The sequence below is a fragment of the Anser brachyrhynchus genome, assembly GCF_964034855.1.
Source record: "Anser brachyrhynchus genome assembly, chromosome: 1".
Lineage (NCBI taxonomy): Eukaryota > Metazoa > Chordata > Aves > Anseriformes > Anatidae > Anser > Anser brachyrhynchus.
The window spans coordinates 128,193,948-128,209,626 of NC_137694.1; the positions used below are offsets into that span (position 1 = coordinate 128,193,948).

A 15,679-nucleotide genomic window follows, 5' to 3' on the forward strand; every position below is an offset into this window, starting at 1 on the left:
CCCTGTGGATCCCTGCGCAGAAGCATAAGCATGACCATTAATACCTAACTGCTGAAGGGCCCCAAAGCATGACTTCTGATGACTTGTTTGCCGTTAGCTTCAAACCAGGCAATAACTTTCCTCAGCTGTAATAACAGATCTGAGCTACAAGAGCAAAGCAATGATGTGCTGCTGCACAAAACATACCCTAGTATTATGCCTGCCAATCAGCACTTAGTTTATAATTGCACAATAAAAGAATGACATAGAGCAATATTTTAAAATCCTATGGAAGGTAAATACGTAATGGCATACTTCCCTTTCTATGAGGCATGCTGTGACAGTGTTCAAATAAAACCTCATTTCCATATGAAGCTCAGACGAAAATTTCTGGCCAGAAGTATGGAATACCTAATTTGGCGATTCAGATACAATACTAACTGAATTAGAGAATACTTTGCTGATGACTTGAGTATTAACACTCGCAGCTGCCATCTGCACAGAATTCCGTAAGTCCCCTTGACAGCTGCAGAAAGCTAAATTGAATGCTTAGAGGTATTTCTGGTGATTTCAAAAAGCTACAGGCAAAATTCTTAATTACTCTGCTATTAGCCTCAAATTAGCTATCCTAACCTCAGACAGGAACAACCCCATCTACCTCAGTCAGTACTTTTCAACATAAATATTAAGGGACTTTACAAAACATACTCCTTTACACCTAGGTTTTCTAGTAAATAGCATCCTTACACAGTTTACAAGAACAGTAGCATATGTTCTCCAAGGTTCACTTTCAATCATACATAGATCAGCAGAGTACTACACAAAAAGAACCTCCCGTGAAGGTTGGGTCACCCTTTATTATTAACTGAGAGTTCAGCTGAGTGTTTTCGAGAAGAAAGAGGCAGAAGAAGTTCAACAACATAGCAGCTAAATGAGTTAAGATACAGCTGTTACGGTTGATCTCACCGAGAAGGTAATTCCATCATCAAAGTTAAAGAAGAGAGCAGCGGGATTACCCCGCACACACACACACCAGTTTCCACTTCTGGATACTCCTTGAGAATTCCATTGTGTTTTGAAGACGGATAATGTAGTTTGGTTTATTGTCAGAGAGGTTACTCAAGATGCTGCTCTTGCAACAAACAGGTAAAAGATCAAATGAATGAAGGGGTTAGTAAGCTGTGGTAGAGAACGCACTAACTTCAATTCTCCTGTGCTACTTTCCACAGCAAGAAAGAAACTTTGGAAAAAGAAAAAAAGATCTTGTTTGTACTCTGGATTTTACATCTGGTCAGCATTTGTAATTTAAATGCATAGATGTACATGCATATATGGAGCTTCCTATATCAGAACCATGACCCTCAGTAATCTGTTAAAACTGTGACAAAGCAACAGAGAAAACGTTTCCTATTAGTTCACGCCAAAGATCCTCCAGTGAGACAGTACTTACTAACATCCCCACTGAGGATAAGAATATTCCCAAACTGTTTTGAATGTAGAATTTTAATATTCTGAAAAGGTGAATCTTCATCATAAACAACTTCATCTATGTCATACTCCACCAAGCGTCCATCAGCTGTGGGCCAATACCTATCAATGGCACCTCCTCTCAAAATGGCTGGCAATCTGCAAAAAAATAAGGAGAAGAGGAATCGCAGAACATTTGATAATGTTTCTCTATTTCTTTTTAACAACCTGTGGATTATACTTAATAAATAGAAAGTATCTACAAGAGTAAACGAGGATTTGTAAGATCAAATGCTCAAGGAATTTAAGAAACCTATTAGACATGTTAAATATACGTAACTTGCTAATGCACCGATGAAATATCAGTGGTCATTCTTTATGTACAACAAAGTTCACAATGTGCATATGAATGTACCTCTACCCTACGAGAGGGGATTTACTTATCACAGTAGTTTCTGCAGAATAATCAGTGCACAACTAGTAATTGATACAATACAAAAGCATAATTCTGACAAAAAAACAATGACAAAACGTCTTTCCACCTTCAGCTCAGCTAAGAATGCTATTTCTTTGAAATTAGAGAGCCTCACCCTTCTAAAGTTGTACTGAGAGACATTTTAAACGCATACACAGAAGTGAACTACTACAGTGTTTCAAACTGAGCCAAGTCTGCAGTGTTTAAGCACAATCCTTGATATCCACATATGTAAAATCTCAACTGATAGTTTGCATTACTTTTTTTATGTGGTTCAAGCACCTGGGCAAGCAGGCTGTTTTGTTTTTTCTTTTTAATTCCAATACAAGTATTATTCAAATCAGTATTACACCTGAAGACAAAATACTCTTGAAATGCAAGCAACTGATCAAACTGATTGAATTCCACTTTATGCAAAACATGCAGGCATGCAGTTCATCAAATGTCCCGCACATACACTCCAGAAATTTAAGTTTTTTCCAGGTGAGGGTGCAGGAGAAAACCAGACAGACAAGCTTCCTGCAAATTCACTAGTGATTGTCAATGAACGTATAAGAAATATTTTGTACCCTCACTAAACCACACGATGGCAGCACATGCTGACAACAAGAGCTTCTATTCACAAGGTCAAGGAAAAAGGCAGAAATGATTTCCAGCAGCAGTAATTCCAGTAGAGCTGATGTGTGAAGCAAACACCAGAAGAATGCAAAGCAAATTTAAAAAAAGTTGAGGCATGTGTTACAAGATCCATTCCATATCCATTGTTCTAAGAGGTTCATCTTCCTATACTAAGGTAACCACATGAATCTAGATCACCTCAGACTTTTTCCTGACCCATGTTTAACAAGTTCCTATCGCAGGGATTCCACAAACTCCTAACATAGTATTTCAGCATTAAAATGTCCTCCAAGAAAGTGTTTCCTTCATACACACATACACAAAATGATTTGCATTTGCACACTGTGCTCCAGGTTAAGGCTTTACCAGGACAAAGTAAAGCAAAGCAACTACCTCTCTGTGTTTTACACGCAATGCGAAATATAATATGCAATGTATAGCAACACTTTCAAATCACTATCACTTTAAATGTAGTCTCCTATAACCTTCAGAATCATCTTCTGCAGCACTGCTTAGTTGTTCTCCCATTTTGTAGTTTGCTTCTTGTCTTTAAGGTATATCTTGTTGATTTTACACTGCTGCATCACCTAGTAAGTTCATGTCTACGGCAAATGCTCCCTCTGCTCCAAGGTGCTAGTCACTGTGAAGACACTGAAGTGAGCTGTGCCCTTTCCAGACCCCTGGGGAACACTGGTGTGAACGTTTTCTCCGCACTAGTCAAAAACCCACTGTTAACAATCCCCTCAGTTTGATATATAATCTTGTATTTAAGCAAACCAAACTGAGGGAAGATTGCAAAGCACAACATGTTATTATCTTCCTTCAGTGACACATACAAAAAATTGCTACAAAGCATTTGTATCTTCTTGGAGGGCCACAAGCACACATATACATTCCCACTGGGGCTTTGGCTGCCCATACTCAAGGCCATCTCCGTGGGGTAAAGCTGGCTAACCCTGCTCCGGCTGCTGGGACAGACCCATGTGTGACAGAGCTGTGGAAGGGCCTCCTCCACACGCCAGGGGCCTGCACTTCAGCTCTGGCCCCTGCCCTTGCCCTTGCCACGCTGCAGCTAGGCCTGGGCCTGCCCACATCTTTTGCCATTCCTGACACGCAGCTTAGCCACGGAGCTGCGTCAGCACCCTGGCCCTGCCTGGCAGCCACAGGGCTGTGACTGGCCCTGGCCATCACCTGCCCTGCTTGGCCTGTTCAGGAGCTGTGGAACGGGGCCTGGTAAGGTCCGTGCCTGTCCTGCTGCCACCCTCGGCTCCCCAGCTCTTCCAGAGCAACCTGCTCTTGCTTTCTGTTTGCCTTTTCTCACACCGCTTCATACAACTGTTGTGGAAAATAGTAAAAGAAATAATCCTTGCCCGAAGTAACAACACTGAAGATCAAGCTTAACATAATGAGAAACCTGACAGCATCTTCAATAAAACAATTTTAAAATATTAGGAGAAAAAATATGCACAAATTCTTACTTCAGGCTACTTATTCACAGCTGTATAGCAAACTATAATTTGTTTATTATCTTTAGCAACTAAGCAACCAAGAGACACATATGGAAATATACATGTGAACTTACCGTTTTACCCTTTTTATGTTGCCATGAAATAATTCTTTCATTCTTTCTTCTACTTTGTCTAGAAGCTGAAAAAATAGCAAATGAGAGGTGGAATTTATAGAAGTGATCACTTGATGTAAAACATCTGTTAAATGAGACTAGTTGGAAGGCAATAAAAAGCAGCACCTGCAGTAAAAGATTTTGCAATATAACATTAGAAGTCCATGAATAATTAGCCTTAGCTAATTGCCTTAGCTTCATTACTAGCAAGAATGTGCATACCATAGCAGCTGTCATCATTATATTTAACTGTCCTCCAGGTTAACAGCCAGACCTTTAAGATGCAACCCAAAGGGGGAGCACAAGAATCCTGGAAGGTTTCATTATCCCCAAATATCTCAGCTCTGAAGCTTTCATGTTGGATAAGAAGAAATGATTTCTCCCTGGGGAATAAGTTTTAAAATAAAGGCTCACCATTTCCTACATTAGAGAAGGAAATCCTACACTAGTACACCACGTTGTGGGTTAAGCATCCCTTCTCTCTCACTGCCCTGAGTACAGGAAAGGAACTGAGCCCGAACTGAGCCCTAACTGAGGCTGTTAGGTCTTTACAACTTTCACAGCAAAGAATTTGAGACTCAGGACATGCACGTGCGCATGAGTGGTCATATTCATATAGCACTACTATTCCTTGTCTGTAAGCACTAGGTTTGAACAAACTTAGATATTTTAAAACATTTTATGAAGATATAGATATAGATTAGATCTATTAATCTAGATATAGATTAGATATAATTAGATTAATCTAGATATATATTAGATCTATTAATCTAGATATAGATTTTGATAGACCTGGAGAAAAGAAGTGGCTGCCTATGCAGTTTGGTAAGCATAGTAAGGTTCATACCCGATCAGTTTCCTCTCTTCCTTTTGTTTGATCATTGTAGCTCTGCAGATCCACCAACACTAATCCATGAGGGTAAATTCTCAAATTGGCAAAACTACAAGACAAGGAGAGACAGTGATGATGATTTTGTTTACTAACAAAAACGACAGGGAGAAAAGAAAGTTTGAAGTGACTTGTATTAAATTAAGAATGACCATTTCCAGCGGTTTGTCAGCTGCTGATAGTTCCAGCTCCATTCTTCCTCTACAAGTCACTAAGCAGTAAATGGAAAGTTTCAAGGGCATGCCGATTACTACATAACTAATCAGCAGGCAGCAAGTTAATGAACATGGTGTTTAAACCAGAACAGCCGCTACATGAGGGGGAAGTACACTGACTACTGCCCTCAGCTCTTTGAATAAGGCCTGCTTGGGCAAGTGGGGCTTTCTTTAAAATTGAAAACAAAGCTCAAGAAAATAACTGGGAATGTTCCCTCCCCTCTACCTTCCTTCTCATTTTTTGGTGTCTTTTTTAAAAATTTATAGCAATTGCTCACAGAGACACTGTTGACATTCAAAGCTGAATAAAAACGTACACACCAGAAACAATAAACCTCCTGAAGCAAGCATGGCTTTGACTGACAAATTGCAGCAGCAAATCCTCATTGATGAGTGCAGATGCAAGCACAGACAAAACTAATGCTGTATGCTGTGTTTCTTACAGCAACCAATAACTTGGAAGTCCTTCTGGAACTTGCAACGAACAAAAGATAAGTACTTATGGGAAGGACACATGAAAACAGAAACAGAAACTATATCCTTCTCAGTCCTGGGGAGGGGAGAAGACAAAAAGAAACAGAAAGGCTACAAGTACACAAAGGAAGTAAAGGGACGGGAGGCACACACTGAAGTAAAGAGGACAGAGGAGGGGATGGGAACAGTAAGAGCGGAGCAAAGAAAGAAGGGTATTGAGGGATGGAGGCTCATTAGCACAACACTGAGAAACTCCAGGTAAAGCTACAGACACTTCTCTGAATGCCCCTTTATTTGCATGTCTGCTCCTATCACCCCACTCAGTCTCAAAGGCAAATAACAAACCAACTCCTTCTTCTGTTAAGGCAAAAAGTTCGGATGACCTCCTCCCCCCTCTCCACCATTCCCATCTTTTATTTGGCGTTTCCACAGCTTCTTTATTAAACTGTGAGCCCCAAAGCCTACACCACTTCTCATGTGTTAGTGGGAGCTTTGGGCAGCAAACACAACCACAGCTGCAGCCAGACAAGAAATTCGTAACATTCTGTAGGTGTTACCTGAAGATTACAATTTTTTTGGTAACTGCAAAGTGATCAAATGATGAAACTGCCTGAAGTGACGCAAGAATAAAAGCACACTCACTGCACCGCTGAAGGACACAACTGGCTTTGGATATCAGTGAACTGTATCTGTGGTTTGTTCAAAGGTAACAGATGAACGAGGGTGCCACACACTTCTCTTTGAAAGACAAGCCTGAGAAGTCTCTGACTTTCCTCCAGATTTTACGTATAGGTCTTGCCTACAGAAACGTATTTCTATAGAGTACACACACTTCCACCATGATTTCCCCGCCTAACTACCTGCATATTGGCACCAACTTTTAGTGACCTTACCTACATTTCAGCACTTGTCCACTAGGTGTCTTCCCCACAAGTATTTTTAATTAGGCACTAGAAAACGCCTGTTCTGCAATGGCCATTAAACTAAACCACCGAATAACCATAAAGTATGTACTCCCCCCAAAACCATTACCAGGAAATTACTCCTGCATAAGAAATTACTCCTGCATAGAATATCCTAATGAAAGAATGAAAATAGTCAAGGAGTAAACGCAGGTCTTTCTGTTGTTTGTGTTGTTTTTGTTGTTGTTGTTGTTTTTAACTACCAGCTAGAGTTCTGCCATGTAAGAGACCAGGTTTATGAGCTAATCAGAAGAACAGCAGTGTAAGTATTTTCAGTATTCAAACATTCCTGGGGCAGCTTTTTATTTCTATCATACAGGCTATATATGAAAGTGTTCAGGGAAAACTGGATACACTCATTCTACTGTACTGACTGTATTACTGTACTACTGTACTGTGTCCCACCCACTGGTGGCTTATACAGTTCAGTACTTTTCACACTGGGCCACTTCAGGCTATGCACAGAAATTGCAACATCTTGCAATTTAAGCTGGTGTTCTCATCAGTACCACCAGGACACAGCTACTAAAATTAAAGAAAGGGCAGGAACACCCCTTCTTGCCCCCAAGTCTCTACTGGTCTTTTGAGTTTTTAAGCACTTCTCCCCGTGACTTTACACCCCACTGAACCAAAGGGATTCAAATTACTTGCTTGCTTCTCCTAATTTCTCTTTGTGCTTGGTACAGACCAGCTACTGCAAAGGACAGCTCTGGTGAAAATCCTACCATCTATACTCAATGCACACAGCGAGCAAGTATCCAGCTGGTATGTCTCAGTGAAGTAGGACAATTTTTTAAATGAATGCTTCCCTTGAGAAGTCCATCTACCTAGTCCACCCACTGTGTTTCCCATTTTATCCATTCCTATCTGGTAAATTCCGTCTACTTCCAGAGGTGCTCCTCAAAATTACTTCCTAATAGCCCAAAAAAACCTGGGACAACTTCTGAGCTATAAATTCTTGCTCAGCCTTTAAGAGCATGTGATGAAGGAGTTGTCCTTGCAAGAATAAGGTTACAGTTCATGTGTATTTCCTGCAACACACAGAGGGCGCTAAGCAAAACTGGAGAAGCAAGCAGAGAGCACGGGTGACTCCAGAGGGTTCTGGATACAACCACTCACAGCTTCTGGGGAAGCCAAGAGAGCTGCTCCATGCCCTCAGAACTGTGGCACTAGGGACAGATGGGTCCTTACAGCTCATTAGATGGCACTGCTATTAAGCCTTCTGAATCTGGCACGATACCAGAAAGCTTCACACTGCTGGAAAAATCTTTCTACTAGTCTATTTCCATACTTCAGGGGTTGCTATTTACACAAACAAAAGCAACAAGCCAATAACAAATTTCTTGTCCCATGACTTGAGTTCCCTTTCCTAAAAAAAAATCAAAAAAAATCACATGGTTGTTATAAGATTTGACAGTTGGCATTGTCTTAACTTCCCCTGTGCCTGCGTGAAAAGTTTCCTCAGTATGTAATATTACTGGCTGTTTTGGGGTCTTTTTTGAGGGGTAGGAGGCAAGGAGAGGCAGAGAGGAGGGTTGCCCTAAAAAGCACACCTGCACACCTTCTGACTTATCCTGTATGATAGCATGAGGGTGCAGAGACAAAAATGCTGCAGAACCATCAATTCATTGGGTCCAACTGTTACTTCTACTGAAAGAATGGGGTCCTGACACCTTGAAAGTAGAGACAGAAGGCAGAGAGCAGACTAGAGCAGTGCAGTGGTCAGTAATTCAAGTTCTGAAAGTCCGGCTGATAATCTCTGCCCTCACACAGTAAATTTATGTTGAACAACCTGGAATTAAATTTGAGAACCCTCAAAGGAACTGATACATATCCAGGTTGGTTATAGATTTGTTAGAAATCACCTGGCTGGAAATCCAATGCCCAAAGTAAGTTCAAAAGCCAGTAGGGACTAAAACACACCATCATTAAACAGTGCAAGCGTGCATTCAGAAAAGTGACCAGATCAGTGGTATTAAGGCAGTACCAGCAGGCCAAGGCTGAACCCACAGACTTCCTAGCTTAAGTCAGCAGACAGCAAAGGCTACTTTAGCTTTTGTTACAATTGTCTACTGAGCGAAATGTGTGAACGAAGGCTTTCAGCAGCACCTCTTATGATAATACTGGGGGACATAATGTCAAAGAACCATGATAATAAAGTTTCAGTTTCCTACCCATAAAAATATAGCAAAGATTACTTCACAATCCAAATGATAAATGAGCTGCAAAAATTCACGTTTACATCACAAGAATTCCCTCCTGCTTCTTGTTTCACACAAAAAAAAATAACTCCCAGTTTTGAAATAAAATACCTACCACCTTTGGTGTGTGCTTGCATGTACTGTCATAAAAGCAGTGAGGAAAAAGCTCAAAAATAAGGAGGGATCCTCTCCTTTCCATTGGGAAAGGAAATCTGCACATGAAAAGCAGCCCTCACTGTAACAAGGTTCTACTGTTGCATCTCCATGTGTCTTCTACAGCGGTACCCGGGCTTTTTGTGCTTGCATGCAAACCCATCATGATTACAGAAACACTTTTACTGGGTCTTCACAGTACTGGATCTTGCCACCCACAACAACTGGGAACATCACATGTTAAGAAATACTACATTGCTATGTTTGCACAAATTAAGAAATAATTGTTTTAAACAAGAAAGGTTTTGGACAAACGTCTGAACTTAAAAAGAAGTAGAAGCAGGGAAATCAAACTATTTTAAGCCAAAATGTATGCCCTGCCTTAGCTCCTTGTATCGAGGAGTAGGACATGCTGCAATCCTACATATTTGGGAAAGGATTTTTTTTTCCCTAGGAATCAAAACTGGATAAACAGACTGGTACCTAGAGCAGCCCTCTTCATTCCATCAAAGCTTTTATCTGCTGAAAGACTAACTTGAAGTCCTGACATAATAGTTCAAGTATTTGAAGAATAACTTGCCAAGAAAGTTGCCACCTGTCAAATTAGTCATGAGGGAGGAAATGAAAACCTGTTTATACTAGGAAATTCCAAAACCAAAAAAAAAAAAAAAATGACTATCTTAATAAAGCCTACTTTTTTGTTGTTGTTAAATGCTCTTCATTTTAATTACTAAGTACTTAAGGGACCTTAAGGAACTAAGCAACCAGTTTTTCACTGCACGACTATTCTTGTTCTCTTTTTACAAAAGGAAATTAACGCAATGAAAGCTCTCATAGTTCTAAACTGTTGCTGATTCCTAGCAACTGCTTCCGACTCTTCGGCCCGTTTTTGCACTCTGGCTAATTCAATTAATAAACCACAACATTTTCATCTGACACAGCGCTGAGGAATGCCCATCCTGCTCCTTTGAAATATGCTGACTAGCATACAGTGGTTAGCAAAACACTAAGGTGGGAAACAAAAAAGTGAAAATGCTCATCCCTCCCATTGTGGTGTTAACATATTCAATATCGTCATCTCAGTGACAAAAAAAAAACACCTTCAACTGGCTAAATCCTGCACTGCTGCAAACAGTGAAGTCGAATGCCGGTAGGATTACATTTCTCTACACAAGAATTCAGACAGAATAGAGAAGCTTAAGATAGATGCACAAATACGAGAGGTCAAAGCCTTTGAAAACACAATCTTGTACCGTAGAAACACTGGCTCTAGATTTCCCATTTTGTGAGTTTTTAAAGAGCTTTTAGGCAGAACATGACATAAGAGGGATCAGGGAAGCATTAGAGTGGATGGATGTGGGTGAGGAAGACTGAAGAACAATACAGAGAAAAATCCTAATAGCTGTACATGTACACAGAAGAGTACTCATTTATGAGCAGTGAGGCTACCACAATACAGTATCAGCTTCAATGATCTTCTAACTTCGGCTTTTATTTTTTTAAACCTTAAGATGTAACAGGCCCTGTAACTCTGTACCATAAAGTACTATGTACATTAGGCAAAATGAAGACTTCACATAGTTTTTTTTTTTAAACTGTCCAGTCCAAACTCGAGCAACACTTCTATGAAAGCAGGCTATTTAAGGGGCCCGTAAAAAGGTGTATGCAGTTTTTGCCAGTGTTCTGAAAACATACATCTCAGGAAAACAAAACTGCTGAGGTCCCTGAGCTCACAGAACAGTAGCTAGTACATGCTACCATTCCCCAGTGCAGCACTTGCTCACTGGAGATGGCAAAGCACAGAAAAGCTCATTCATTCACTACAGACAATGACTTGATTGGCTGAAGTGAGAGATTTCCTGCCCAGCTCTGGAGCGTGAACGGATATTTCATTCATACTTGTGTTTGACAACCTGATTAGTAAAATATTTTCAGTTGAACTTCCTTTGATTAGTTTGCTCTGCATGTTTTCATCCCCTCTCTCCCTCCCCAAGAGTACATCACTAAGCTAATGGACCAGGTAAAGTTGCCAAACATGACTTTTGCTTACTTAACTTCAGACAAAGAACAACATGGAGCTGTTGCTTTGGTAATGACAACAGGAAAGCATGGCTTAATCCCTAAATCAGCTCCAATCCATTCAACAACTGCAGCCCTCCACAGAGCTGTTCACACACAGTATCTTTGTCGAAGTTTTGTCAACAGCCAGGCCTACAATTTAACAACCTGTGACACAGGGCACCCTACAGGCTATTGGGGTTATCTGCACAGGCTTCAGATAGTAATATATGGCTAAGCAACATCTACAATCTCAACTCAAACATTTGCTTTACTTAGGATTAGTACCCAGCTTGTTATAACAGCTGTGCATCTATCTTGCAGGGGCTCAGACATCTTCGGCTGGTTTGAAAATGTGTTTGTGTGTGCATACTCACAAAACCCCAACTCCCATACAGCACTGACTAATGCATCTGTTATCTGTGAGCTAGCTAGTCCCCCTCCACTTGTTGTGGAGGTTTTCTAACCAGCCATATCCACCATGCCTACCAGAAAAGTGCATGTCAGAACTGCGACTTCAGACATGGTACCTCATCATAATTTTTGTTCTGCCTTTCCACTACAAACTACTTAATTTCCAGGAGTACTCTGTTTTGGAGGGAAGGAAAGCCTCTACTCCCATGTTAATTTCTCACTAGTTGTACCAGATACTGTTTTCTCTTGTTTTTGACTAGCATAAAAAAGCTTACAATAGTTTCAGGTCTCCAAATTAAAAAGCAGACAAAATCACTAGTACTGAAACAAAGCCCATTTGTTTAGCATCATTTGGTTAGCATCAAAGCTTCGGTATGTGTACCCATACCAATTCATTTCGCCCTTTGTGAAACTGTCAATTGGCTTGTGTTTTTGACCTGTCAAGGCTCCTGGCTTGTATTTACACCCTCACTTGTTTCAGTTAACTCTAACTGCATCACATGACATTAACAGAAATAGGCTGTTTGAGACTGCCACAGAAAAAGTATACACCATTTCCATGAGGGAACTAAAACCACATGACTCAAGGAAACAGAACTGCTGAGGTCCCAAACCTCAGAGAGTGCTCCTGCCTGTGTTACTGTATGAAAGTCAGTGTTTGTTCAATAGGACTGGCAAAGCATAGGAAAAAGTGCTTTCATGCCCCTACAGACAATGAGTTAACTAGCTAAAATGTGTAACTTCTAGGGAAAGTAAGTCTAGAATACAGCATAGTCCAGATTGCATTTAATATACCAGAAGAAAACAATAACCACTCTTTATTAGTTTACATTTAGCATTGCACTAGAGAAAACTTCACATTTCAAGTGGCTATCTTCTCTTTAGGAGCTCTTCTGCACAGTGTTGTTCTTCCTTCTTCAGTTTTGAGAGGCTGCCTCACAAAATTCAATACCTTATGTTCAGGATGATCTCTTGGATTACTCATCTGGAAATAGCCAAGCCTCTAAGACCTGTGCTATATGAAAATAAGTTCTCGAAGTTCTAAAAATCAGTGTTAAGCATCTTCATTAGGAAATATACTTTTGAACTGACAACATTTGTACCCAATTTAACATTAAGCTCATAATAGTCATTTGATATGCAAACCAAACCCAACTAAAACTTTGACAACAATCATTTCCATTGGAGAACCCATATACATTTTGGATTAGTGTATTCTGTGCTTCACTGTATGTATCACAAGGGAGAACAATTAAAGGCAAGTTTGTTGCACCTGCATATTTATAGGGAGAAGGGGCAAATTCTATATGTGACTGCTAAAACCAACATGTTGAATGGGGACTGGCAGAGCAAGTCAGCCTATATACAATTCAGGAAAGAAAAGCAGTGCTACAGTAGAAGAAAATCTTTTCATGTCTTACTTGGACACCTTAGTATTTACAGTATCTGAAGTGACAAGGGCTCTCAAGTCACTGGATAAGTATGTTGTATCATGAAGTTGACTGTATGCATTGCATGCCCTGAAGCTCGGCATGAGGGGTGTACAAGAGAGAAAAATGATACTTGATACAACTACATGACAGAAGCAGCTCAAACTGTAGAGCTTCATTGACATTGTCTTTTGGGAGTAGTCTCTGGGATAAAACTAGCCTCAGGATCCTGCCAGCTTTTTCATGGACAAGCTGTTGGTGTAGCCCTAAAAAAGTCCAAGAAGCAAGCCAGGAGTCCACAACAGCATGGATGTCTGAGGGACTGCGATTGCTCCCCAGCTCTTTTACTTAGCACAGTAAACAATACCAAGGGTTATCTAGAACCAAGACAACATAACAAACCATCCCTTTTTTCACTACAGGGAGGCCACTAGGCCCGTCTCCCCATCTTCATCTTCTCACAGTAATAAGAGCATAGCCAACTACCCTCTGGTGCAAAAGCTTAAAGTTGCATTTGGCAACAGTAAAAAGCTAGACGATTCAAGAAGCACTGCTGCTGGCAAGCACCTGATAACAGTACAAAACACGGGGAAGAATCTGCTTAGAAGTTGCTATGAGTGGTTCAATCAGTAAAGCTCATGTATTCCATGTGGTTTTCAAGAAACGGCATCCTGTTTTCCCCAGTCCTTTCCCCTGATTCCCCTGTAGTAATCTACTTGAGAAATGAGAAAAGTTCTGAAAAGCTTCTAGAGAACTGAGCATAGGTAGCTTTTCTTTATTTATTCAATCTCCCCAATACACTGAAATCCCAAGCTCATACTCAGAGCAACAATGATATACCACAAGGGCTATGCTTTACCACAGAAAATGTTAAGTTGACCAACTTTTTTCTGTTGCCAAGAGCACACTACACCAATGCTCAGTTTTTTTTCCCCAGTGAATCGTCATAAAGAAGCTGTTAAAGTATGGACTGGATCAGCAGACAGTGAGGTGGATCAAAAGCTGTCTGAATGGCTAGAACCAGAGGGTGGTGGTCAGTGGTGCAATGTGTAGTCGGAAGCCAGTAACAAGTGGAGTACCACAGGGGCTGGGGGGGGGTGTCAATACTGGGTCTCTTCCAGTTTGTTAATGAATATGTTAATCTCAACAATTCAGGTAGAGCACACCCTCAGTAAATTTGTGGATGCCATGAAACTGAAGGGAGTGGCTGACTCACCAGAGGGCCACAGTGCCATCCAGAGGGACATGGACAGGCTGGACACATGGGCTGACAATCTCACAAAGTTCAACAAGAAATGCAGAGTCCGGCATCCAGGGAGGAACAACCACAGGGACCAGTACATGCTGGTGGCCACCCAACTGGAAAGCAGCCCTGCAGAAAAGAACCTGGGGGCCCTACTGGACGCCAAGCTGAATATGAGTCAGCAACGCGCCCTTGCTGCAAAGAAGGCTAACAGTGTTCTGAGCTGCATTAGGTAAAGTAACCAACAAACCAACAACCAAAAACACCAACAGGTCAGGAGAAGTGCTCCTTCCACTCTATTCAGCATTTGTGAGGATGCACCTGGAGTACTACCTACAGTTCTGGGCTACTCAGTACAAGAGGGACATGGGCATATTGGAGAATCCAACAGAGGGTGACAAAGATGAGGAGACTGAAGCACCTATGAGGAGAAGCTGAGAGAACTGGGACTGTTCAGCCTGGAGACAAGGAGGCTTGGGGGGGAGGTACGGGGAAACTCAGTGTCCATAAATACCTGAAGGGAGGATACAAAGAGGATGGAGGCAGGCTCTTTTCAGTGGTACCTAGTGCCAGAGTCACTAGAGGCAATGGGCACAAGCTGAAGCACAAGACATTACCTCTGCACATCAGGAAGCACTCAACTGTACAGGTCACCAAACAAGGACAGGTTGCCCAGAGAGGCTGGTGAGGTTCCAGGTTGTGGAGGTTCCCTCTCTGGAAATACTCAAAAGCCACCTGGGCATAGCACTGGGCAGCCTGCTCAGGGTGCCCCTGCTTGGGCAGGGGGCTGGACCAATTTAACTGCTGACAGCCATATCACAAGATGACATGGACAAGATTCTCAGCAGTACTCTGCTTTATTTTAGTCACTTCATACACAAAGATGGTAAAAACAGTTTGCCCTGCCAGCACCCTGCAATATGATATAATACAGGGAGAAAAATATTTGTAAGGAGGACAGATAGGAAGTTTATAGGGAGAAAAAAACTCACCTGCCATTTTTTTGGATGTAGGTTGCTAAATAACCATGATCTTCCCAGTTATGAACTGTTTCTGTCATTCCCTGCTCCTGAAAAACGGGCTGTAGAGCTTTAAGAACGGCATTGCAATCAGCTGCAAGATAGAAAAAAAGTCGATAAAGATTTTCCACAACCATTTTTTCTTTAAGAAAACTGAACAGTTTTTTTGCTGGCAGCCTGGAGTATTTCTTTGAGCTGTGTGAACAACAGCTTTCAGGTTTACAGTTGATCTTGTGCAAGGTTGAAAAAAACCTTATTATGTACCTTTCAACTCCTGTGCCTCTCCACCTCCCTAACCCATTAAGTTATTTTCCAGTTGATGGAGATTCCAACAAAATTCTTTTAACTCAGTCTTTGTCTCTGAGCAGAGAGGTCTACAACTGACATAATGAGTACTTTTACTATGTCTGTTATTGGTCACCAACTTTACCACAACCCAAGCCAGGCCTTATTCATATAAT

The 15,679-nt window shown here is 41.2% G+C and overlaps 1 protein-coding gene across 1 annotated transcript in view; it reads right to left on the reverse strand.

Moving 5' to 3' along the window:
* The window catches only part of SMS (spermine synthase), a 47,202-nt gene that overhangs the window by 16,531 nt on the left and 14,992 nt on the right, over window positions 1–15,679 (reverse strand). The window contains exons 2-5 of the mRNA XM_080588038.1: window positions 15,192–15,312; window positions 5,008–5,101; window positions 4,122–4,186; window positions 1,430–1,605 (exon numbers count right to left, since the gene is read on the reverse strand). Coding sequence (XP_080444164.1) covers window positions 1,430–1,605; window positions 4,122–4,186; window positions 5,008–5,101; window positions 15,192–15,312 — 456 coding nt within the window. The remainder of the gene's footprint in view (window positions 1–1,429; window positions 1,606–4,121; window positions 4,187–5,007; window positions 5,102–15,191; window positions 15,313–15,679) is intronic.